Genomic DNA, 26,996 nt, shown 5'->3' on the forward strand with positions numbered 1-26,996 from the left:
AAAATACACAAAGGCCCATTGTTAGGCGTCAGTGCCACAGCCAATGTTGGTAAATACGATATTTGTCATCATTGGGCCATCGGATGATATCTTTGACTAGCCAACGTTACCAAAATACACAAAGGCCCATTGTTGGGCATCCGTGCCACAGCCAATGTTGGTAAATGCGGTATTCGTCACCATTGGGCCAACGAATGTTATCGTTGTTTAGCGAACGGTAGCAAAATACACAAAGGCCCATTTTTGGGCCTCAATGCTACAGCCAATGTTGGTAAATGCGATATTTGTCGTCATTATGCCATCGTATGATATCGTTGATTAGCCAACGTTACCAAAATACACAAAGGCCCATTGTTAGGCTTCAGTGCCACAGCCAATGTTGGTAAATGCGATATTTGTCATCATTGGGCCATCGGATGATATCGTTGACTAGCCAACGTTACCAAAATACACAAAGGCTCATTGTTGGGCATCAATGCTACAGCCAATGTTGGTAAATGCAATATTTATCGTCATTGGGCCATCGGATGATATCGTTGATTAGCCAACGTTACCAAAATAAACAAAGGCTCATTGTTGGGCATCAGTGCCACAGCCAATGTTGGTAAATGCGATATTTGTCATCATTGGGCCATCGGATGATATCGTTGATTAGCCAACGTTACCAAAATACACAAAGGCCCATTATTGGCCATCAATGCTACAGTCAATGTTGGTAAATGCGATATTTGTCGTCATTGGGCCATCGGATGATATCGTTGATTAGCCAACGTAACCAAAATAAACAAAGGCCCGTTGTTGGGCATCAATGCTACAGCGAATGTTGGTAAATGCGATATTTGTCGTCATTGGGCCATCGGATGATATCGTTGATTAGCCAACGTTACCAAAATAAACAAAGGCCCATTGTTGGGCATCAGTGCCACAGCCAATGTTGGTAAATGCGATTTTTGTCATCATTGGGCCATCGGATGATATCGTTGATTAGCCAACGTTACCAAAATACACAAAGGCCCATTGTTGGGCATCAATGCTACAGCCAATGTTGGTAAATGCGATATTTGTCGTCATTGGGCCATCGGATGATATCGTCGATTAGCCAACGTTACCAAAATAAACAAAGGCCCATTGTTGGGCATCAGTGCCACAGCCAATGGTGGTAAATGCGATATTTGTCATCATTGGGCCATCGGATGATATCGTTGACTAGCCAACGTTACCAAAATACACAACGGCCCATTGTTGGGCATCCGTGCCACAGCCAATGTTGGTAAATGCGGTATTCGTCACCATTGGGCCAACGAATGTTATCGTTGTTTAGCGAACGGTAGCAAAATACACAAAGGCCCATTGTTGGGCATCACTGCCACTGCCAATGTTGGTAAATGCGATATATGTCATCATTGGGCCAACGAATATTATCGTTGTTTAGCCAACGGTACCAAAATACACAAAGGCCCATTGTTGGGCATCTGTGCCACAGCGAATGTTGGTAAATGCGATGGTGGGCCAATACAAAATTAACGTTGGCTACGGAACGAACCTCATCCCAACGTTTTCCCTACCGTTGGCACCGTGGGCCCCAACGAAAATGCTACTAGGGTGTTCTGTGCCCAGGGCCGTCTTCAACTTTACTGGGGCCCTTGGTCACATATTATAAAATTTGGGGGCCCTTTTGGAAAGTAAAGAGAGCGAATTAAACTGACATTGTTCTACTATGGTCTCCTATTTATTATGGGTAATCAAATATATTGTTTCTATCTATCCCTCGGGCCCCCTGAGTATTGGGGCCCTGGGCACGGGCCCCGTGTGCCCTTATGGAAAAGACAGTACTGGCTGTGCCCGTTCTGTAGCAGTCAAGTAATAGCAGCCGGAAGCGGAGGCGCGCGGAGGAAGTCACGTAAAAAATTGAATAAAACCCGCTCGAGTGGAGCACCTGCGAGGAAATCACTGAGCGTTTACTTGCCAAACTTGCTAATGAAACGTTTCATTTAGTGTATACAAAAAAAATTGAAACGCATTATATTGAAAAGAAAAAGAAATAGCTACCTACTGAAAAAAAGTGATACGTTGCTAAAGTAAATTAATAGGGACAGTGACGACCAACTGATTTTATTTTATACATATGACACGAATGGTATAACATATTATGGATGGCTTTATCCACGTGACAAAATATCCGTCACACACGTGACGGATACACGTATCCGTCACTTTAAATCACGCTCTGTTAAAAAGTGACGGACATTTTGTCACGTGGATAAAGCCATCCATAATAGGCCCGCTGTGCCGATATGATGGTCGTTCTTGTCGACATGACAGCGTGATAAAACAGTACTGTTTCATCATTATCACGCTGTCACGTAGACAAGAACGACGAACATATCCGTAGGTATTAAGCACCGATCAGCGTTTGGGCGGTTTCAGATTAGCGTTTTATACTACGAGCGTACGCGACGCGCCAGTTCGCGTACGCGCGTTTAAGGCCAAACGTGAGGAAAAGTAACGCTCACTCGTAGGTAAAAACCAAATGTAGGGAAATGTAACGCGCGTGTAAGCTCGTATAGTCAGACCGTAAAAAGTCTGCAGCGATTTTGATAGCCCACGCAGTGCAAGTGTCATTTTAAACGTCAAACTTCTATGAAATTATGACGTATACATAACACTTACACCGCGTGGGTTATCAAATCCGCTGCAGACTTTGTTTGGTGCGACTATACCACCGAAACGACCGTTTACAAGCAGAGGGCCTACCGCGAACCACGTTCAACGTGTTGCTTCTCTGTCGCACTTGTAAATTCGTACGTAAGTGTGACAGGGAGGCAACATGTCGAACGTCGTTCGCGGTAGGCCCTCTGAAAAATACCCTTAGCGGCACACGCTGATTGGTGCACGAATCCACGATTCAAGACCGTTCAAAATTGATGAAAATTCATTTTATTGTGAAATCAGGGCTATAACCGCGAAAATCGAAGTTCGCAAATTGCGGGCATTTTTCTCTGTCACTCTAATTACGCCTTCATTGGAGTAAAAGAGAAAGGTCCCCGCAATTTGTGAATTTCCGTTTTCGCGGTAGCCGCTCAGAATCATCCTCCATTATTATGATTGTATTGCATTGAATCTCGGTTTCTGAACAGTCTGAGATGTTAATACACTAGTGGGGTAAATTAACAGTGACGAGGGTATGAAGGCTAATAAATTGTTCGTACTGTCGTTATTAATGACCAGACTGATATCATTTATCCAGTGTTTCGTTTGTTAATTAAAGTTTGTAGTGACTTGGATTAAGTGGTATTGTATACACCCAATTGTACGTACTTACATATTGTGTTTAGAAAGAATATTCGCCCGTAAGGCTCCTCTACACGATGGGCCAACGCCGGCCACTCCAAAGGACGCAGCCATGCGGTAGAATGAGATAGCAATATCACTTGCTCCCTCTAACGCATAAATGCGTCCCTTGCCAATAGATAGATTGCAGGACTATTATGGATGGCTTTATCCACCAGACAAAATATCCGTCACTTTTTAATAGAGCGCGAAAGAAAGTGACGGATACCGTTTTATCACGCTGTCACGTAGACAAAAACGACCATCATATCCGTACTAATCCCAATTAGATAGCTAAGGATTTCAAGATTTCGCTGTTTATCCACAGATTTTCGAGTGTGGAAATCGAGCGCTCGAAATTAAAAAACAGCGAAAACCGAAATTTGAAAACTGCGAGGAACTTTATCTCTTACTCTAACGAAGGCGTTAGAGTGACAGCCCGCAATTTGCGAACTTCGATTTTCGCGGTCATAGCCCAGGCTTCATTGGTTTGCCTGATTTTTGAATTTGAGCGCTCGATTTCTTCACTTGAAAATCTGTGGAATCTAGCGGTATTGACCACTCGTTTTCAACTCATAAATGTTGTTTCTAACATATATATACAGGGTGGAAAGGCACGACGATCCTTCCCGGAAGTATTAGGTCGTTTAAGTGATACTGAGCAGATTGGTAATGGTAAGAATCGTTAATTGAGTAAAAAATAAAAATACCAAATTTTCTACTTTTTAACTCTGGTGATAACCCTATAGCATGTGCATATGACGGCTAGGTTAAGGATCTCCGTCGGGAAAGCTCGGGACTTTACGCTTTTTTCCGATCGTTGACAGAATCGTAATGATGTATGAATGACGCATAAATGACAAATAAATCAAATGAATGCAAAAATATTACAAACAATTTTATTACTTCCTTAGATAATTACTTTTTGGCAATATTTAACACTATTTTCTCTTCACATACGGTTTTCAAATGTACCTCCGTGTCTTATAATGTACGCCGCAGCCCGCACCCGAGCCCGCGCACATTGCCCATGCGATAAGTGTATGCTCTTCGTCATTTTTCCTCCGCAGATTGTCACAAGCAGCAATTAGCCTTTAATGTCTCATTTCGTCCGCAGTTTCACATTTCGTTTGGTACACCATATCTTTTACACAGCCCCACAAATTTAAATAACCACGAGCATCTAACAACGGCATTTTTATTTAAAGAATATGAAATAAGTGAAATAAAGTAAATATGAAGTGAAGTTCAATGACAATTTATTTATTTCAAACATCAGACGTCTTGTCTATTTCCTACCACGCAAGAAGGTTTGTTAGTTAGGTATTTAAGAAGTATTTATTCTTAGTATTTCATTTTTGCAAGTTCATTTGCTGTATCAAACACAACCTACTTGTCATTTTTAATTATTTTAGATAGTTTCCAATTATTCGAAAATAATTTTGTGAAACGTGTTAAGAAACTAAAACCTTTTCATCAGTCACGGAAACCAGAGATATTTATAAGACGATTGCGTACTTTTGAGTGGTTGTCAACGTCACAATTTGAACTGTCGTTGTAAACAATGTTGTGATTAGTATTATTAATATTAAGGAATAACATAACTCCTTCATTCAAGTATTGAACAAGTGGAACCACTAAGAAAGCGAAAATCCTGCTACGATTCTTACCGTGTTGTAAGCAGACCTAAGAATAGTTGGATGGCAACAAATTATTACAATTTCCTGTCGTATATTGATTGTTTACAAGTAAGTTCATTGACCCTGTCACCTGTTAGGGTTAGAACAAAGTAGTTTTTTGCATGGATGTTTAAAAGGTCATAATTTAGAAACGGTTGCCCATATTAACATAGTTTCTATGGAGAATATATAGAGCTTAGGCTAAACAATCCCCCTTTTGCGGAAAGGATCGTCGTGCCTTTCCACCCTGTATACATAACTCAGACGGACAGATGGACAGCGGACTCTTAGTAATATTTAGGGTCCCGTTTTTACCTTTTGGGTATGGAACCCTAGAAACCCCCCCCCCCCCCCCCTGTTCGACTCTGCTACCGGCAGCTAATAAGAACACAGCGCCAGGGGCATCCAACGCTTTTATGATAATTGGAATTTTGTAATAATGATTCACTTTTATCGGCAGGTTCTTTATTGGCGCTGTTTCAAATTTAATTGCAAATGGCGGCAAAATTAGATTGGTTAATGTTTTGAGTGGGTAAAAGATAACGATGTCATAGTACATTTTATAATCCCCTTAATTTTATGTTACGTGTAAATAAGTTTTGATGAACTTTTGAAATATAGAACATTGATCTTTGCTTATTTAACTTTTTTGTGACGTCAAAATCAGTGTAGTGACATTTGTGATGCTTAAATTCCAATGACCGCTACTAGAATCTAAATAGAATATTAATTATAAATTTGAAAGAGTAATAGTGGCGGTCTAGCATAAGTTGCGTTCGTTCTCGCGCGCGAGTCCATACTTTAAGCACAGAATACATAATAGTACCTACCTACTACCGTACAGAAACTGGCAGAAAGGGCACTTGACTATCCTACAAAACCGAAGCTTGCCAGTGACTCAGGGTCGAATCCCTTATCTGTGGTCATGCACGCAAAGGGACGTCAAGTTGTGTCAACCCTATAATAATCGGAGCAATGCTGAGCCGAACGGAGCAGAGTTTGCCCGAAGTCAGGAGTCTCCCCACTGCTTGAAATCGCGCTTGATGTATGGAGTCGCGCGCGAGATCGCAACTCATACTATTGCTGATCTAGAGCAGAGCCCAACTGGGGATGTACTGTACCTCCACCGGCTCCACCAGTGTCACAGAATAAATAATAGTACTAGGTACAGAAGATTCAGTCTCTAACAAAACGCGTCTGTTACGATTAGGACAGATGTGACCGCTGGGTGGCGACAGCGCCACGCGCGGCTTATGGGTAGCCACCAAAATTGGTGTGGGACGGATGTACTTGTAGCTACCTGCAAAGCGACGAAATCGCGGAGTGAGCCACGCCTGCCAGTGTTGTGTTTCTGCCGCGAGGGTGCGCAGTTTTAGGGTCGACAACGCGCATGTAACACCTATAGAATTGCAAGCGTAGGCTACACTCAGAGTGTCTGCTTACCATCAGATGAGTGTAGTATAATAAAAACATAATAATAATGTTTGTGTTGCGATTATGGTATCATTATCAGCGCCTATTAAAATATTCAAAGCAATGTTGAAATAAATAATAATTGTAAAGAGATTTCCACCAGGCGCAAGACGTACAGTTGTATCATTGAGACCCATGTTTATGTTAAATATATAGATTTACTGTTTTATAACGCATAATGCTTAGTGAAATTCATGTTTCTACTTAATCACATCGAAATTACTTAAAAGTATAATTATACTCTCAAGTCGCCGCATGTATTAGGTACTTCATCTCAGCCATAAGACGTCCACAGCTGAACATAGGCCTCCCCCTTTTTTGGGGGGTGAATGCCATAATCGCCACGCTTGGCAGGCGGGTTGGCGATCGCAGTCGAGTACACCGAATTTGAGGGACGCTGCTGCCCGTCCACCGGTTGTCTTGGACGTGGTATAAGGACATACCCGGGTCCTGGACGTAGTTTAAGGACATACCCGGGTCCGATTAGGTACTTACATATTGGAATTATCATGTCTCACATTGAATAAGGTAAAGATCATAAGGGCAGGTCTCACCCAGTGAGTATAATGTTTTATAACGGAGGGATGCTCCAGATAAATAGTCTGCTACTTTTGTTAGATATTTAATATTCGTCGGGTGACAAGCAAAAGTCACTATATAATTACTAAAAAAAATTTAAACGAAAATCGACCTTCTTTTAGTACTAATATTTTATTTTATTTTATTTTATTTAACCAACTTTACATTGACAGTTAAACCAAACATGCAAGTTATGGGTTACAAATATATGTACTTAAAACTAATTATCATAGACTTATCACTAAATTTACCTAATTAACATTAATAGTTGTGGGCGTATTAATATTAATAGTAATAGGGTTCACTATGGCTTAGGTATCTTTAGTTCTTCACATGTTCTTATAAGAAAATAGCACTTATAGCTGGTCAAGCAAATCTTGTCAGTAAAAAAAGGCGCGAAATCCAAATTTTCTATAGGACGATATCCCTTCGCGCCTACATTTTTCAAATTTGCCGCCTTTTTCTACTGACAAGATCTGCTTGACCGAGTATACTTACCTATTTTCTTACTTGTATAATATATTTAATACAACCTTTGTTCTATACTTAACCCCTCCCTTTCTAGGTCAAGTTATACAAAAAGGCAACAAGTTCTGATTTCAAGATGGCGGCAAATTGACACATCCGGCGAGATACTTTGACGTATCCTTTGAAGGGCCCTCCAATCTTCTGACATCTTATACGTTAAGTGTGGGCTTCCTACGGGTTTATAATGTGTTATGAAGATTTTGGAAAAGGCTATTGTTTCATATAATGTTAGTAATGGAGGAGTGTTGGTGTGATGTGATGTGAATAATGTATTTACAGTACATATGGTCCTACTTTTTTAGTGCGGGAAAGAGCACTTTCCGTGCGTATGTCAAAAGTTTTAAGAGCCATATGTACTGTAAAACGATGTACGATACACGTGCGAATTGGTAATTCGTCTCATTTCGTTTCGCTCTTGCCGATATATTATTACCTATATGTACAAGTGCGAGCCAAATGCACGCGCGATAGATAGCAAAATTACATCATTTTAATATCAAAACGTTGGAATTAGCCTTCCAGTCCCGCACAAAACTATTCCCCAATAAAACTACAACGTCCGTTGCAAAATTTTCATAGTCATTTCCCCGCACATACGCCGCATATTTTCCAGCTTATGAAATATACCCTTGCACGTCGTCAATTCCGAAGAATTTGTATTAGGTTAAAACGGCGGCCATTTTGAAATGTCGGTCGTACGTGAGATTGTTTGAATAAAGCGAATTCCCAAATGGTACGTCCTATGAAACTGTGAAATGCGTTGGATATCCATTTGGAAATAATTATATTTTTCGCCAAAAGCACAGAATAAATAAATAGTACTTACTAGGTACAGAAGACTCACGGCGCGATTCGGGAAATGTATTAGACATTCACTAGGTATGAAATAGTAACGATATGTGACGTTCCACAGCAAAAGGTACCCTATGGCGGTTGGTGCTTACGCTATTATTATGATCGCCGTTCCAATATGATTGCGTTGCGGCCATAAGGTACCTTTTGTCGTGGAACGTCACAGTCATATCGACTATTTCATATCTAGTGAATGTCTAATTCATTTCCCGAATCGCGCCGTCACTCTCTAACAAAACGCGTCTGTCACGATCAGCACAGATATGGCCGCTAGGTGGCGACAGCGCCACGCGCGGCTTATGGCAAACCCCAAAATTAACGGACCAACCAACCAACCACTTTACCAAACAACCAACTTGACCAACGGATGTACTTTTAGCTACCTGTAGCAAAGCGACGAAATCGCGGAGTCAGCCACGCCTGCCAATAATTTCGAGCCGTTCGAGGCGATTCTAATAAATCCAAACTCAGGTGAACAAAAAACACAACCCCTAAATAGTGAACGTGGCACAGTGGCGTGAGTGGCGACACAAATGATGAAACGTATGCCTACCACAAAACCTGTAAAATATTTACCATAGTTTTTGAATAAAATTGCTGTTAAAATTTAGGTCTTGGCAGTGTCAGCACCTTAACTTTATCATAATGAGAATGCAATGCCACTTATATTTCCGGTAGCACATTCAATTCACGTTCTATAAACGTAATGTACGATAACAAATTGCATTACACCTTCACATTGTGCCAAATATTTAATTTCAACTATTTAACTTGGACTTGTGGGTGGACGTCCTACGCTGCGCTTGCTAGTCCGTGGTCTCCACTCGAGCACTTTTCGACTCCATCGGCCATCTTCTCTGCGCGCAATGTGGCCTGCCCGTTGCCACTTCAGCTTGCTAATCCGGTGGGCTATGTCGGTGACTTTAGTTCGTTTACGATGACACAAGATGGACGGACGACCTTGTTAAGGCCGCCGGAAGACGCCGCGGATGCGGGTCGCTTCCAACCGGTACGAATGGAGGTCCAAGGGGGAGGCCTATGTTCAGCAGTGGACGTCTTATGGCTGAGATGATGATGATGATGATGATGATGAACTTGATCTTTCTGGGGTGCGGCTCACGGGTCTTTAGCCCCAGCCTGAGGCATACGGCTACACGCAGTGCGGCCGAGTCCAAAAGAGATATGTTCCGCGACGGCAAAGCGTGTAACCAATGCCCCGACTCAGCTCTGGCTCATGGCTCCTCTACACGATGGGTCAGCGCCGGCCACTCCAAGGGACGCATTTAGGTATGCGTTAGAGGGAGCTAGTGATATTGCTATCTCATTCTGCCGCATGGCTGCGTCCCTTGGAGTAGCCGGCGCTGGCCCATCGTGTAGAAGAGCCATCAGATACTGCCAGTAATCGAGCACGCTTTACTGGAGTTCATCAAAAAAGAAACTTAAGGACGCAACGTGGCATTCATTCTGACCATACTCATATATTATACATGTACTAGTTCATTCATTGATACCTTATATATACAAATGTATATTTAAAAAAAACATAAAGTGGCACATTCCTCATCAACAGGTTGAATTCTCTGTTATTAGCATTTGTTCTTATCTTTTATTAGTTAACTTACGTCTGTTAACTTTCATTTCCATTGTATTATCACGGAGAATTAGTTCGAAATATAGATAGTATTTGTTTTATAATAACAATGTACACTGAGCCTTCATGTTGTGTCTTTAACCATGTCAAATATTTAACTTAGGTTTCTTTAAACCGAGGTATTAATTACAGTGGAACCTGGATAATTGCAATCTCAAGGGACCGGCCAGTTTTTGTCAATTAACCAGGTTTTTCATTTAAGCAGGTCGTGTCAATTAACGAGGTTCAAAAAATAGTTGTGTCAATTATAGAGGTTTTCATTAATAGAGGTTGCGTTCTGACAAATTTCTTTTATGGAGGTGCAAAGAACCATTTAAAGTAGATTTACACGCTTACGTTCTGGGTTTCTGGTCTATATATTGCTTGTGTCGATACTTGCACTTTTACACTACATTAATTTTACTACTTTATTTTCTTATCATTTGGGTTTAAAAAAATCCCTTGAATTGTAGAAGAAAGTTTTATTAGAATGTAAAAAGCATACTTTGTTTTTTATTGATTTAAACTATTACAGGCTGTGATAGATACCCAATAAATAAATTGAATTCTGGATGGAGATATAAATAAAGTGATCATTGCTATTAAAATATTGTTTCTGCTGTCTACAACTACATTATTTCAATTACAGAGGTAATAAGTAAGACTCGTTTCAATAATAGAGGTAAAAACAAGAGCAAAATAACAGATGTTTTTAGCACAGTGTCAATTATAGAGGTCTCAAGTTGCGATGTGGTCAATTACAGAGGCAAAATTACGAAAAGCACTAAAATCTAAATTGCAATTATAGAGGTTCCAAAATTTCAATTAAGAGGCCTTTTGGTCTCAAGGGACCGGGACCGGACTTTTGGTTGCAATTATTGAGGTTTTCCATTTATCCAGGTGCCAATTAACCAGGTTTCACTGTAAAGTGCCAGTGCAGTAATAAACAATAAAGCAGTCATGTCAAAACAATTAAATATGAATACCGTATTGAATACGGTAATTTTGCTAACAGGTTTATCAGTTTCGTCTTCGATAATAGAGGAATCGAGACCAGAAGATGCTTCATTAAATTTTACTGAACTTGGAATTAAATATGGACACCCTGTCGAAGAATATGATGTGATCACTGATGATGGATACATTTTAACTTTATTCCACATCCCTGGAAAGACAAAGGGGCCCCTTCTGCTTATGCATGGGCTTTTTGATTCTGCTGACACATTCATTATAAGAGGAAATATGTCTTTAGGCATCACCTTGGCTAATAAAGGTTATGACGTGTGGGCTGGAAATACAAGAGGCAATAAATATGGCCGCAGACATAAATACTTAGATCCTGATGCAGGACCAAAGTTCTGGGACTTCAGTTTTCATGAGGCTGGTTACTACGATTTGGCTGCTCTAGTTGATTTCATTCTACAATTTACGGGCGAGCAGAACATAAGAACAATAGGGCATTCTCAAGGGACGGTGATACATTTTGTCCTATTGTCAACGAGGCCGGAATATAATGAGAAAATTAAAGGATTTATTGCTCTAGCACCTATCGCATTCCTCAGCAATTTAATCCCTCCAGTTTCAAAATTGGCTAAGAAATGGCGGGTGATAAACAAGTTTTTGAAAGCATCAGGGATTGACGAGTTATGTCGAGATCATTCTGCAGCTAGTGATCTTATGCAGTTACTATGCAGCCAAGGGCTGATTGGATACGATGTCTGCTACGTACTCCTTTCTTCGCCAATTTTTGGTTTTGATCCTGAAAGGATTGAGCCCGACTTTTGGGAAGTTATTACGGGACACTTTCCGACCTCTACTAGTAGAAGAAGTCTCGTGCATTTCGCTCAAGTTTTTGATAAAAAAAGATTTGCCCAATATGATTATGGTGCTGTAAGAAATTTTAGAGATTACAAACAGTTGATTCCACCCAGTTATAATTTGGAGAAAGTTACTACAAGGATCTCATTGATTGTTGGCGCGAACGATAATCTTTCGAGATTAAAAGATGTAGATATTTTAAGAACAATGCTTCCTAAAGAGCCTAAATACCATGTGATGGAACCCATGCTATGGAACCATGTTGATTTCACATGTGCTAACGACATGGATGTGTATTTGTACCCATATATATTATCATCCTTGCAAGATTTTGAATAAGAGACTGTTTTAAAGATGTTTTTAATAATTAAAACGAAAAGTACCTATTGTAAAATGCAGTGACAATCAATGACAAGAAACTTGTAAAACAAGTTTCAACGCAGCTGGAGAAATGTATGTAAATAAATTACTGTTGTTGAAAGTAAAAACTGTTGTAAATTGTTGTATTTTTTAGACCCACCTATATACAGTATATGTATTTAGTTTTTGGATTCGGGTATGTCTTCAGATACTACATATATCTCTATAGATAGTCTTTAACAAACTCAGAGGGTAGGCTCACCCCATGTCAAAAAGCATTTAAACCGTTTTGGAATTTTATTCTCTTACTTTTCTTCTCGCACCATTTTTATTACATCTCTGTTTAGCCCTATAGTTGATTGATAGAGAATGCCATTAGGCATTAAATCCGCTATTTGTACATTTTATTTGTATTTTGTGCAATAAAGTTTAAATAAATAAATAAAGGGTGGACTTTTAATGCAGACAAAAAAACGTTTCTAATTTGCATCAATATTATAACTATTATAGCCGTCGCTTCCTATTACCCTTAATATATTCAAATTTAATGTAGGTATAGGATATCCCAGAAGTAATATGACGCAAGATTTGAATCTAATAAAAACACAGTAGGTATTTTTCTTTATATTGTTATTTGTTCATTAAATCAGTACACTCTAGGTATATATATATAGGTATTTAGTGATTTTTATTAAGCGATAGAGGACTATAATCATGCATACGACACAGTTTTAGATCATCATCATCATCATCTCAGCCATAAGACGTCCACTGCTGAACATAGGCCTCCCCCTTTTTTGGGGGGTGAATGCCATAATCGCCACGCTTGGCAGGCGGGTTGGCGATCGCAGTCGAGTACACCGAATTTGAGGGACGCTGCTGCCCGTCCACCGGTGGTCTTGGACGTGGTTTAAGGACATAGCCGGGTCCTGGACGTAGTTTAAAGACATACCACATACAGTTTTAGATATCCTGGTTTAATTACAACTATTAACTGTATTTATCCAACAATTTAAATATATGAGGAAACAGTGTTATATTCATATCATTACCTAATGTAAAATCTATATGATTCCAAACTTTATCTTCCATAATGTGGTAATATACTACGTTAGATAAAATTGAGCGTAGTATATCTACATCTTTTACTGTACATAGCACGTCATTTTCACCAACGAACAACGCAACTTTAGCGGTCACTTGATGTAAATTATAATCTGGAGGCACTACATAACCATAATGATCTAAGTTGCCTTTAGGGCCGTAGTCAAATTCACAAAATCTTTTACTTAACACCAACTGATTGACATGCATGAAATTTTTTCGAGAGGTTCCCCCTGGATAGTGTCCCATTAAAACCTTTAAAAAGCTAGGTTCAAAACGCTTCGTATCAAAACCAACGAAATGAAAGCCAAACAATAGAAAGCACATTTCATAGCTAAAGACGTCTTGACTACAGATAAATCTTACTAACGCGGTCGTTGACGAATTCTCGGGAAATGTTTCTTCTACGCCTATAGATTTAAAAACTTCGCCAAGCAGAGGTCCAAACTGCGCAATGAGAGACACTGGAAATCTTACATCAGTTAAAAAAGCCACTGGTGCTAATCCGACGATTATTTCAATTTTTTCATTATATTCCGGTCTTTTTGATAAAAGCACGTATAGCGTGGTTGCACCTTGCGAGTGCCCAATTGTTTGTATCTTTTTCTCTCCAGTATGTTTGAGGATATAATCGATCATAGCAGGGAGATCGTAATATCCGACTTCGTGAAGGCTAAAATCCCAAAACTTGAGGTCTTTGTCCGGATTCAGCTTGAGATGTCTTCGACCGTATTTATTTCCTCTGTAATTTGCTACCCAGACATCATGCCCTGCATCAGCTAGAGCTATAACTAATGATGTCTTCCCTCTAATAATAAAAACATCTGCCGTATCAGCGATTCCATGGATAATAAAAACAGGTGGTTTTCTCTTCCCCTTGATGTGGAAGAAAGTCAATATGTAACCGTCTTCAGTGGTTACTTCATGTTCTTCAACTGGGTGTCCATATTTTAAACCAAGTCCCGTAAAATTAAGTCTTCCATCTTCAGGTAAAGTAGTCCGAAGAATAGAGTTTGTTGGGACACAAATACTCATTAAGATCAGGCTACACGTTATTTTCATGGTCGTTATTTTTTTGTCAATAATTAAGTTTTTTTTATTATATTGAACTGCCTAATCTTAGCAAACTATGTAGAAAACTAAAAGAGGCTTAAGACGAGATCTGAAATTTTATACAGTGTATGCAACCTTGGCTTATTAAACCTTAGGCTTTGTCAATCCATGAAGTACACTATCGATTATTATTTATGTTATTTATTAAGAAGATACCAACTAACTAACTTAATCATTTATTTTAAGGAAGTACCATATTTTTTTACACTTGCAAAAAGCGAAAGCTGATTGTTTACAAAAATATTTTATAATTTGAGAATTAATAACGAAAATATTTATTTGATGTAAATTTTTGTATATACTAAATAATTATGATGAGTCATTTGTTGTTTGTTATGATAATGTACCTATGTTATTGTTCCAATAATTTCCTACATTCATAATTGCAAAATGGTACACTCAGTTAAACAAAAACTTAAAATTTGAATATTATAATTTTATTCTTAATATTTACGTATCATTACGTCAGAAGATAAAAACGCCACAGGTATTATTAATATACATATAATATCCACATTGTAAAAAAACCTTTATAATTCTTTATTATAATTTATAATTATAAGCTATGGCACACGTCGATAAAAAGATTGACAACCAAGGACTACTTAAGCAGAAACATAAAATCTATTTATTATTAAAATACAATACTTAATAACATAAAATATCCTGAGTACCTAACCCTAAAAATTCTAAAACTAATAAGGTAGACGGGATTGATATATTCGTATAGCTACGAGTATATGGATGTAAGTACATTAAGTTTGATAACACACATAATTAAATCATATGATACGCAAGTTTATCGGACACTTGTCAAATCGCCTCGCCATCAACAGAATTTAAGCAAGAAACTACCAGTCTGTTTTCGAAATGACTAGATTTAGGCGCAGTGTCAACAACAAAACAAAGAGTTTCAGCTCTTGCCTCAAAAAAATCAGGTACATTTGGTAAAAGCACTATAATTTTTTAGAAACCCAGTTATTCATACTTTTCTAGTAGCGTTAATATAGTAGGAAACAAATACACATTCATGTCGTTTCTCCAAAGGAAATCGATATGATTCCACATTTTAGGCTTCATTAGGTGGAATAAAACAACATTAGGAAGCAATTTTTTTATTAACTTTGCATCCTTTACTGTTGCCAGACGATCTTCTCTTCCAATTAGTAATGCAGTTTTAACAGTCACTTTTTGCAAATCATACTCAGGAGGCAATCCTTTTCCGTAACGCTTAAAGTTTTCTTCAACATCGTAGTCAAAACTTGAAAATTTTTTGCGCAATGCAATTTGGTTATAATGAACTAGGGTTTTTCTTGAAGTGTTTCCTGGGTAATGTCCTAATATAATTTGAAAAAATTCAGGCTCTATCGTCTTGGCATCAAAGAAAGTTGAATAAAATACTGCTAAAAATATGCACAATACGTGGTCGCTTGACCCTCCTCTACATTGTAAATTATTGAACTTTGGTAATGGTATTTTTTTACTAGGGAGCTCTTCTATTCCATGGCTCTTCGAAAATTCATCGATTAGTGGTCCTACTTCACAAAGAGTCGACACAGGTGGCGTTAGGTTGTTCAAAAAAGCGACTGGAGCCAGTGCTATTAGCAGTTTTATCTTATCATTGTACTCTGGTTTTGAAGATAAAAGAACGAAATTAATTGTTGTTCCTTGTGAATGGCCTATCATTTTCAAGTTTTCTTTTCCAGTCGCATTTAAAACATGATCGATAGTCGCAGGTAGGTCATAAAGACCAGCTTCATGGAAACTGTAATTCCAAAATTCGGGATCTTCATCTGGATTTAATTTGACATGTCTTCGGGCGTATTTGTTTCCTCTTAGATTTCCTACCCAAATATCATAATTAGCTTCTGCTAATGTGATTATTAGAGACCTTTCACCTCGTAATAAGAAACTTTCAGCATGATCTCCTGTCCCGTGCATTAGAAGTAAAGGAGTGGTTCTCTTTCCAGGAATATGGAATAAAGTAAGAATATACCCATCTTCAGTGACAACTTCATGTTCTTCGGCAGGGTGCCCATATTTCTTTGCGAGATCAGTGAAATTTAAATTTACATCTTCAGATACAATTGACGGGAACACACTTGTCGCTTTTGTTAATACACAAAAGTATAAGATGCATAGACTTGTCAGTTTCATTATTCTCTTTTGATTTGCTTTATGTTATGGACTTCTGGTTTTTTTATTTATTTATTTGTGTTAATTTTTGCTTGTTACTTAGGCTTATCTCTCCATTATTAATTTATTGTTATGCACGTTTTATCCTTTAAAAAGTACATTGACTTAAATGGCTTACTCCTTTTTTTATCCTTATGATTTTTTCCGTGCTGGTTTTCCGTGCGTCAGTCAGTAACTCTGATGCGTAACATTGTTTTAAATGTTTATTTAAATGGATAACGCGCTTTTTATAGTGCGTTAATTTAACCTTGGTAGGCCTGTTATAGCTACTGACACCGAACTTGAGATCAACTTTGCCATTATGCAACATAAAAGCATACTAGGTCATTGATCTTAACATGCTTGCTTGACTATTACTTAAGGAACTCTCGCCCTAACGCTTCCGTATAGGTATATTATCGCGTTCGTATTCGCAAAGAACTTCTAAAATAAAGAAAATTAGGCATCCCGCTACATCGCGGAGTGCTTGGGGTTACCAAACCTTGTAATCAATGTTGCAATTCATTGAAAATTAAGAGTGACATTCCATTTCCAACTGCAGCTGCAATACTGTTCGTTTTACTATGGAAATTGACAGTGACAGCGACGCGTTTCCATAGTAAAATGAACAGTATTGCAGCTGCAGTTGGAAATGGAATGTCACTTTAAGATTGACAAAGCTTTCTACCATAGGGTACCCTGACTTCTTCGTTAGAACCCAACTTCACGTAAGGAAAATATTAAAAAAAAACAACAGCAACAAGAAATAGATGCTGCAGCTGCAGCGGCAGAAAAAAAGGTACTACCCCTGCATACAATTTTTTATGCAGGAGTGGTACCTGGTTTCATGGGTACAATGAAACCAAAGCGATTATTAACCGATGAAAAAACAAACCTGGTAATATATGTATTTGAATTTTAGTTTATATTTATGTCAAGATTCATACACATTTAAATGTACCTAGTCGTAACATTGTCATAAACACGACATGTTTAACATAAATAACATATAACCATGACCAAGGTAAATGTGAAGGCTCAATATAATAAGAATCCATTTTGAGTGTATTTCCGTTATTTAAAAATTTTATTTTCGGAAGGTCTTAGGTATAAACTCATGCATGGAGTTATGACTGTCATTAAATCATTATGAATAAAGTGTGTAAATTCAATACGGGCGATAAATTAAACCAGGGGATCGTTTCTCAAAAGCTTGTAACTTGTAATACAAGTAAAAGTCCCTTTCTAACAAAAGCTGTTAAAAAGTGACATCCGCTTGTATCACAAGTTACAAGCTTTTGAGAAACGGGCCCCAGATATAAAATGTTTCCATGTAATTATTAATTCAGAAGTTTTTTTTAAGTTACATACACTTAATTACGACCTCGTAATAAATTTTTGAAAATTTACCGAGTAGCAATGTACTGCAAACATTACGAGACATAACATGATATGACATTACAAGATACGAGCTTTTAATAGTAACTGCCAACAAACGTGTACTCGTTTAACTTGTGTGTTGCTTTACATTGCGGACTGAATTATTTATTTTGTTACGATACTTACATAACATATATTTTCATTTAGTTTAGTTTATTTATTCCTTAAATTAACATTTACAGTCAAGCTAACATGTTAGAAGGAGTGACATTATATAAACATTGAGACTAACATTTTACTTAAGTGCTAACGATACATAGTCCAGTCATTATATCCAAAAAACCGACCCTACCCGTGAATAATCAGTTCTTGGATTTTTTTCGTAGGTCCCTCGGGGGGGAGGGGGGGTCACTGGGAGTGTAAATTCAAAAAGTAAACTGAATCAGGCTCCTGTGTATATTCGAAAAACGGTTTTTCTTGAATACGTCGGCCATTTTTGATTTTGACAGTAAAACTGTAAGGACAAAAATTGTAGGAAATTTGTTTCTCTATAAGTTTGGTCCTCACAATTTTTCTTCTAGTATCGATATTTTGGAAATTAAATTTGAAAAAAGCGACAAATTCAAAATATTTTCATCATCTCGTTTATTTTCAACTTTACGGCATAAATGAAGAGGACTAAACTTGTAGAGAATTAAATTCTTTAACATTGATTGAGCTTGGCGTCGTTATTGACTCTACGTAGGTATCGGCTACTAACTGTCAAAAACTAGGTTCGGTGCATTGGAATGATTGCAATATGTCAAGTTCATTTCTGTTTGTCAGGGGTTTGTCAGGGTTGCGAGTATAGCTAAATATATAACTCCGCCATTTTGAAAAAAAAACCAAAAACTGAATTGACAAAAAGTAAATTTAATCATAGACCCTGCTTACAGAATTTCACGAGAACCGGTTGATAATTGCAACCTGTAGACGAACGTCCGGACATACGAAAGCATTTTTGCCCATGCTGAAACGTAGACCTTTGCTAACGCTCGTTACTTATGTTTTTGACCCATCTGTAGAATTTGTTTGTGTTTAGATTTTCTTTAACAAATGAATATTTATAAGTATTTTTATTTCAATCCTCACACATAAGTCAGAAAATTTTAGCTGTTTAATATTTAACAGTAGGTATGTTTGTTTTACTTTTATTTTCCTTCATAAATCATAAACATTATTTTATTATAAAACCATGAAACCTTTATTCTTAATTTTAACAATATTTGGCAAATGAAGAAAGCTAGTTAGGTAGTTAATAGTCGTATTTATCCAGAAGCTGAAATAAAATTGGATACAGAGTGACAGGCATATCATTACCCCAAGTAAAATCCACATGGCTCCAAATTTTATCTTCCATCACATGATATTTAACTACATTTGGTAAAAGCGTTCTCAGAATCGCTACATCTTTTATCCTGGACAATGGATCATTTTCACCCACTAACAAAGCAATTTTAGTGTTTACTTTTCTTAAATTATAGTCTGGCGGAACTATATAGCCGTAACGTTTTAAATTTTCTACAGGACCGTAGTCAAATTCACAAAATCTTTTACTAAGAATCAGTTGATTGGAATGTTCTAGATTTTTTCTTGAAGTGTGGTTCGGATAGTGTCCTATAACAATTTTACTGAATTTTGCATCAAAGCGCTTGGCATCCAATCCGGTGATGTAAGAACTTGTCCATAGGAAGCATAATTCGTAGCTAAGGAAATCTTGACTGCATATAAGTCTAAGAAATTTGGTCATGAAAGAGTTGTCAGGGAATGTTTCTTCTATTCCTGCAGATTCTATCAGTCCACGGAGCATTGGGGCAAGACTTGCAATAGTCGACAATGGTTCTATCAAGTCCGTTAAGAAAGTTACCGGTGCCATTCCAATGAAAAGCTTTATTTTCTCGTTATATTCAGGTCTTTTAGACAACAACACAAACTGCACAGTCGTTCCTTGCGAATGTCCAATTGTCTGCAGCTTTTTTTCTCCAGTGGTTTTCAGAATGTAGTCAATCATGGCGGGGACGTCATAAATACCGGTGTCGTGGAATGTAAAGTCCCAGAATTTTTTATCTTTATCAGGATCCAGTTTGAGATGTCTCCGGCAATATTTGTTTCCTCTTACGTTGCCTGCCCAGACGTCGTAACCAGCATTTGCTAATGATATTACTAATGATATCTTTCCTCTCATTATGTAGCAATCGGCAGTGTCTGCAACTCCATGTAGCAGTAAAACTGGAGTTTTTCTTCTTCCTTTAATATGGAATATTGTTAAAATATACCCATCTTCAGTGATTACTTGATGTTCTTCAACTGAATGTCCATATTTTGCACCGAGCTGCGTAAAGTTGAGTCTTCCATCTTCAGGCAAAGTTGTACGTAAACACTTTGATGGAACCAAAATAGCCAGCACTATTGTGTATGATAAAGTAAATTTCATTTTTTAATATTATTTTTAAAACACATTATTTTCTACTGTTTTAAATGCAGTCTGTCATAATGCATGAAATAAATATTAATGAGACTTGAAATACCTATGTATTTCATTTTATATACAATATTAAAAGAAACATCGATTTTCTCGACCTCTGCTTAAACAAGTTGACATTTATTTGTCATTTTCTTAACAACTAAGAGTCACAAGCTGTTCTCGTAATTTTAGACACCTCGTATTCTAGTACTAAGTCGATACTGAGACACGAGGTTTGTATCGAAAAGTAATGGTTATACGTTGTTTGGGTTATCAACTAATAAGATTATTTACGTCATGTTTTGTATCTCCCCTGTTCAGAGATTTTACAATTATATGTATTTTTTAGACTCCTTAAAATTTCTAACATTTAATTTTAAATATGTTTTGCTTCAGATATTTAAAGTCAAAATAGTAGATTATTAACCACGGGATGGAACCCATTCCTGATATTTTGTCTCTCTCTCCGCAACGCACTTTGTAACCTCTCGGTGTTGCAGGTATCCATAGTGACGGTAATTGCTTACCCTCAGGCGATTCGTCTGCTCGTTATTCTATAATATCATTAAAAAAGAGAAATGAAAAAGTTATACAGGCTAATTCTAGTTTTAGTTATCAGAGACTGTTATAGAAACAGATCGAATAACTAAAACTCGAATTGGCCTGCGTGCGAGTCATACACCGGAGCGGCATACATAGTTTTATATTAATTTTCTACTCCCGTACTTTTATTTGTCATTTAAAGGGTCGTGCACACACCTTTAAAACCCTACCTCATAGTTGTCAAGACAAGTCTTTTGTCTATTCCCCAAAAAAGAATTTATGCATACACGCAGTATCTTTTTGACGATTTTACGATACTTCGTGTAATGACCACTTAAAAAATATTAAATTAAATACAGTGTTGCCAACCTTATTTTAAATGTCATCTCTGACAAAGAAGTGAACAATAGACATTATTTTTAATTTTATTCATTCATTCATTCTTTTCCCGCCCGTACCCTCCATTTTTGCTACTTCTTGATTTAAAAATATTTGTTAAACTTACAATTTTATTTCAAAGTAAGTGCTTGGTCGTAGAACAAGTATTGTATGCAACGTTGTTTAAGGTGGATGTCTAGGGATGGGATGCCGATTATCAGCCAAAAGATGGCGTCACTGTGCACGAATTGTGGATTTTCACTATTTCTCCCAAAATACAAAGTTTCATAAGATGTGTTGATATGTGCGAAAACTATAAAAAATACTACATCTAAATCGAGACATGTTCAACTCAACATTGTCTCATTTCGTTATTACCGGAATCCAACTGCAAAATATTGCAATTTCTTGCATTCACGCACACTTACGTACTTAAAGTCACCTTAAAGTCAGTGTCAAATGTCAGCACATTCGTAATGTTACAGTAAAGTAACCTAGAGGGCGCAGCGGATGAAATGTTTATTGTTGAAAAAAGATTGGAAATTAAATAATAAATTCTTGTTTGAGCAACGATTAAGAATTACAACGCATTCAGAAGCAACTAATGTTTTCGACCATCAAATGTCATGTGCTCGTGGCACCCGTAGCCTCTATTTTGAAAAAAATCAGATTGTAGCTAAGATACATGGTTCAAACCCCGACAATGCCAGTTTTTTTTTATTTTATAATTTTAGCATTCTCTTTTGAATTATTTTAAGCGTATGTTATTCTTCGAAACTAAACTTACGTGAGTAAAATATTTTCAGTATTTTAATTATTTTTTAATAATATTATGGGAAGATTTATAAAAGTATTTTTATTTTCCGATTTCAAAGGATATAAATAATGATTAAAATAATTAAAAAAAAGTCATGCATGAGGCTAATTAGGATCGCAGAATAGGTATATAAGAAGTCAACTATCGACGAAGTATAGCTGGTCAAGCAGATCTTGTCAGTAGAAAAAGGCGGCAAATTTGAAAAATGTAGGCGCGAAGGGATATCGTTCATAGAACATTTGAATTTCGCGCCTTTTTAGGGTTCCGTACCCAAAGGGTAAAACGGGACCCTATTACTAAGACTTCGCTGTCCGTCCGTCCGTCCGTCCGTCCGTCTGTCACCAGGCTGTATCTCACGAACCGTGATAGCTAGACAGTTGAAATTTTCACAGATGATGTATTTCTGTTGCCGCTATAACAACAAATACTAAAAACAGAATAAAATAAAGATTTAAATGGGGCTCCCATACAACAAACGTGATTTTTGACCAAAGTTAAGCAACGTCGGGAGTGGTCAGTACTTGGATGGGTGACCGTTTTTTTTTTGCTTTTTTTTTTGTTTTTTTTGCATTATGGTACGGAACCCTTCGTGCGCGAGTCCGACTCGCACTTGCCCGGTTTTTTTACTGACAAGATTTGCTTGACCAGGTATAAAATAAGTTTCCAAAATTTTATTGAAATGATATACCTACATGAAATAATCAAATACAACACATTTACTTAAAATAACTTTTAAAATAAGGCATATAAAATTTCCAAAAAGATGAAACAAAATAAATAAATAAATACAAAAAGAAATGAGTCTTCGAGTTCGTGGTTTGAACCCTGTCATGCTGTTCAACTTGTTAGACTTATACTCAGTAGCTAAAAGCCACTAGACCATTTGACCATAGTAGACCCGGGCGAAAAATGCCTTCTTATTTAAGTAACCCATTACTGTCAAAAATATCAAGTTTGAATTGATTTGAAATATAATTTTTCATTGTCGAGTTATTGACATCCAAACGTTGCGAGCATGTTGTACTTTAAACCACTTGGCAACGTCGCACGGGGAATTCTTCTGAAAATGTATGTCCTTTTATATTTTGATATTTATGGATATATGAGGATTCTTCTACTTATGTTGCAAATTGATTAAATTATCGAGAGAAAAATGCTAATGCAAAGAAAACAAGAAATATCCGTTTCATTTCTCATGCTATTGATTCGGTTAAATTGTGTTCTAATGTATGGGGAAGACAAACTAATTATAGCCAGCCTTTTATGAATGTAGTATGATACCATAGGGTATGGTGCTTTACGCACACTAGCGTCCCTTCCCCTCCCCCTGACGCAACCCCCCCTTTTTGCATGAAATATGTCCCGGTACACAGTTTTTTACATTTTTTGAGGAAAGAATATATTTTAGGAAAAAAGTGTCAATGAAAGAAATAATCCTTAATAAATTCTTAATAAAAAAGGTCATATTCATTTTTTTTATATCATGCACCTAATTCATGTATTAGCTTGTCAAAATTCGAAATAACATAGTTTTTACTTAGGGTTCGAAACTCATTTATTATACACGGTGTAACATGAGGAAACCGAATAATTTTAACAGCGTATTCCTGATCACATTTAGAGACAAAAATGTCCTATAAACTTTTTTGAAATTCGCCTAGTTTCAGAGTTAATACCAATAAAAAAAAAACAAGTTTCTATTGTTACATCCAATCCGCATTGGGCTAGCGTGGGGACTATAGCCCAAGCCCTCTCGCGCATGAGAGGAGGCCTGTGCTCAGCAGTGGGACGTATATAGGCTGAAATGATGATGATTGTTACATAGTTCAAAACGCCTTTTTGATGGCGATGTTGTTACTATGGGATTTAGTCTAAATATCCTTATTGATATGTCAAAAAGTGACAATTAAGTAACACGTTGCAAAAACTATGTTTACCGAAAAAAAAGTAAAAATCCATGTTAACTGACAAGTTTACCAATAACATTTACTTTTTATGTACATACATATATACTCAAAAAATTAAAAAATTGCGGCCAAGTGCGAGTCGGACTCGCGTTCCAAGGATTCCGTATATTACACAATTTTTAACAATGTATTTTTTATTTTATTTATTTATTTATTTAGATATTTAATTCAGGGAACAAGGCCCATATTACAAATACCTTACAGACTAACATACATATGTATTTTATAAACTTAAAACTAAACATTATTTATGCGAAACGTGAGTGAAATCTTTAAAAAATCCGTAGGAGTCGGATCAAAAACTGTAATTAAGTCCGACTCACGCTTGACTGTACATTTCTAATAGGTTTTCCTGTCATCATAGACCTATTTTATGTATTTTTTCAAAATTTTAAACCTAGTAGTTTCGGAGATAAAGGGGGAGGGGGGAATAGTCATTTTTTGCCTATTTTCTTGAATAACTTCTAAAGTGTTTATTCGAAAATTATAAAAAATATATATTTGAGATCCTTACAATAAGCTCTTTCATTTGATATGTAACATGATATAGTTTGAAAATTTTTATTTTTTAATTTTTTCATTTACCCCCCAAAAGTGGCCCCCATGTTTAAAATTCATTTGTTTACAAACTTACATATGTGTACCAGATTACAACTTGATTGGTCCAGTAGTTCCGGAGAAAATCGGCTGTGACAGACGGACAGACAGACAGACGCACGAGTGATCCTATAAGGGTTCCGTTTTTTCCTTTTGAAGTACGGAACCCTAAAAACAATAAAAAAAATTGTTTTCGGCGAAATTGACCTAAACTCATACAAACATTTTTTCCTTCTTTTAATTTGACCTCAGAAATAAAATCTTTCGCATTTCTTGAGGACACCTTGTATAATAAGTGTTATAAAATGAATATATAACCTTTTTTACTAAGAATTTAATAAGGAACTATTTCTTTCATTGACACTTTTATCCTAAAATGTATACATGAGGTCAAAAAAAGGAAAAGATGTAATATGTGTTTAGGTCAATTTCGCCAAAAAAAAAATTTTTTTTGGTTTTTTTTTTAATTTTATGAATGAATTTGTATATAAAAATTGTCACTTAAAATGGTTTTTTTTTTCGTAAAACTTAGTTTTTGTAAAGTGTTACTTGTCACTTTTTGACATATCAATAAGGATATTTAGACTAAATCCCATAGTAGCAACATCGCCATCAAAAAGGCGTTTTGAACTATGTAACAATAGAAACTTGTTTTTTTTTTATTGGTATTAACTCTGAAACTAGGCGAATTTCAAAAAAGTTTATAGGACATTTTTGTCTCTAAATGTGATCAGGAATACGCTGCTAAAATTATTCAGTTTCCTCATGTTACACCGTGTATAATAAATGAGTTTCGAACCCTAAGTAAAAACTATGTTATTTCGAATTTTGACAAGCTAATACATGAATTAGGTGCATGATATAAAAAAAATGAATATGACCTTTTTTATTAAGAATTTATTAAGGATTATTTCTTTCATTGACACTTTTTTTCCTAAAATGTATACTTTCCTCAAAAAATGTAAAAAACTGTGAACCGGGACATATTTCATGCAAAAAGGGTGGGTTGCGTCAGGGGGAGGGGAAGGGACGCTAGTGTGCGTAAAGCACCATACCCTAAGGTATCATACTACATTCATAAAAGGCTGGCTATAATTAGTTTTTCAAAAAGCACAATTTGACCGAATATATGAAAGAGGGTCATTATTGTTGTAAAAGGTGTGCAGGAAATGATACGTTTCTGCACTAGAGCAGTTTAGGTTCCAATTACAAGTACGATTTTATTATTCTTTTTACAATAAGCAATTGAAATTTGGGTATAAATGGATTTGTTATACAATTTCCATTCTGATATTTGACTCCCCATTCCATAAATTACTTTTGGCCAAATTGTTAATTGAAAATACCTACTCTCAAAAATACCTACTCTCAAAAATACCTACTATAAAAATGTATTTAAAAAAACACATGCATTTTACTTTCCTCGTATGCGAAATGAAAAGTAGAGTGTTTTAACTCGGGTGAAAGGCAGCATTTTTGAAAAAAAACCAGGCAAGTGCGAGTCGGACTCGCGCACGAAGGGTTCCGTACTATAATGCAAAAAAAAACAAAAAAAAAAGCAAAAAAAAAACGGTCACCCATCCAAGTACTGACCACTCCCGACGTTGCTTAACTTTGGTCAAAAATCACGTTTGTTGTATGGGAGCCCCAATTAAATCTTTATTTTATTCTGTTTTTAGTATTTGTTGTTATAGCGGCAACAGAAATACATCATCTGTGAAAATTTCAACTGTCTAGCTATCACGGTTCGTGAGATACAGCCTGGTGACAGACAGACGGACGGACAGCGAAGTCTTAGTAATAGGGTCCCGTTTTACCCTTTGGGTACGGAACCCTAAAAGTATCATCTACTAATGTTATTGTTATGCACAAGCAGAAGATATTATAGAATCTTGTTTATTTACAAGAAGATGACATTTTTCTCCACATACCTATAGTAACAGCACCAGTCATGGGACATTTAAGAAGAAATTTGGAGTATTTATGATATTTCCCTTATACATGTAACTGGTCTACCGCTTAGCGTGTTAAAAGATGAAAGTCCTATCCGTCTTTCATGTTTTAGGCGTGTTGTATCAAAGATATTGCAATGAGTTTCCACATACTTAACAAATTAAAACTATGTTTTTTTCTTCTCCAGTCATGGACACCAAAGCTCCAGTAATGGGCC

The 26,996-nt window shown here is 36.7% G+C and overlaps 4 protein-coding genes across 4 annotated transcripts; 1 reads left to right on the top strand and 3 right to left on the bottom strand.

Annotated features, from left to right (window-relative positions):
• Positions 1 to 9,512: 9,512 nt before the first annotated feature.
• LOC134669279 (lipase 3-like) lies at positions 9,513 to 12,228 on the top strand. The gene is made up of 2 exons (XM_063526782.1): positions 9,513 to 9,645; positions 11,087 to 12,228. The coding sequence occupies exons 1-2, from the start codon at positions 9,513 to 9,515 to the stop codon at positions 12,226 to 12,228; spliced, it is 1,275 nt and encodes a 424-aa protein (XP_063382852.1).
• Positions 12,229 to 13,224: 996 nt separating this feature from the next.
• On the bottom strand, positions 13,225 to 14,388 carry LOC134669280 (lipase 1-like). The gene has a single exon (XM_063526783.1). The coding sequence runs from the start codon at positions 14,386 to 14,388 to the stop codon at positions 13,240 to 13,242; it is 1,149 nt and encodes a 382-aa protein (XP_063382853.1). The 3' UTR covers positions 13,225 to 13,239.
• A 1,007-nt stretch (positions 14,389 to 15,395) lies between these two features.
• On the bottom strand, positions 15,396 to 16,629 carry LOC134669204 (lipase 1-like). Its single transcript, XM_063526722.1, has one exon. The coding sequence runs from the start codon at positions 16,621 to 16,623 to the stop codon at positions 15,445 to 15,447; it is 1,179 nt and encodes a 392-aa protein (XP_063382792.1). The 5' UTR covers positions 16,624 to 16,629; the 3' UTR covers positions 15,396 to 15,444.
• A 2,617-nt stretch (positions 16,630 to 19,246) lies between these two features.
• Positions 19,247 to 20,494, bottom strand: LOC134669205 (lipase 1-like). Its single transcript, XM_063526723.1, has one exon. It carries the CDS (start codon positions 20,492 to 20,494, stop codon positions 19,316 to 19,318), a length of 1,179 nt encoding a protein of 392 aa, XP_063382793.1. The 3' UTR covers positions 19,247 to 19,315.
• Positions 20,495 to 26,996: the final 6,502 nt, after the last annotated feature.

The sequence above is a fragment of the Cydia fagiglandana genome, chromosome 12 (genome assembly GCF_963556715.1).
Source record: "Cydia fagiglandana chromosome 12, ilCydFagi1.1, whole genome shotgun sequence".
NCBI classification, from domain to species: Eukaryota; Metazoa; Arthropoda; class Insecta; order Lepidoptera; family Tortricidae; genus Cydia; species Cydia fagiglandana.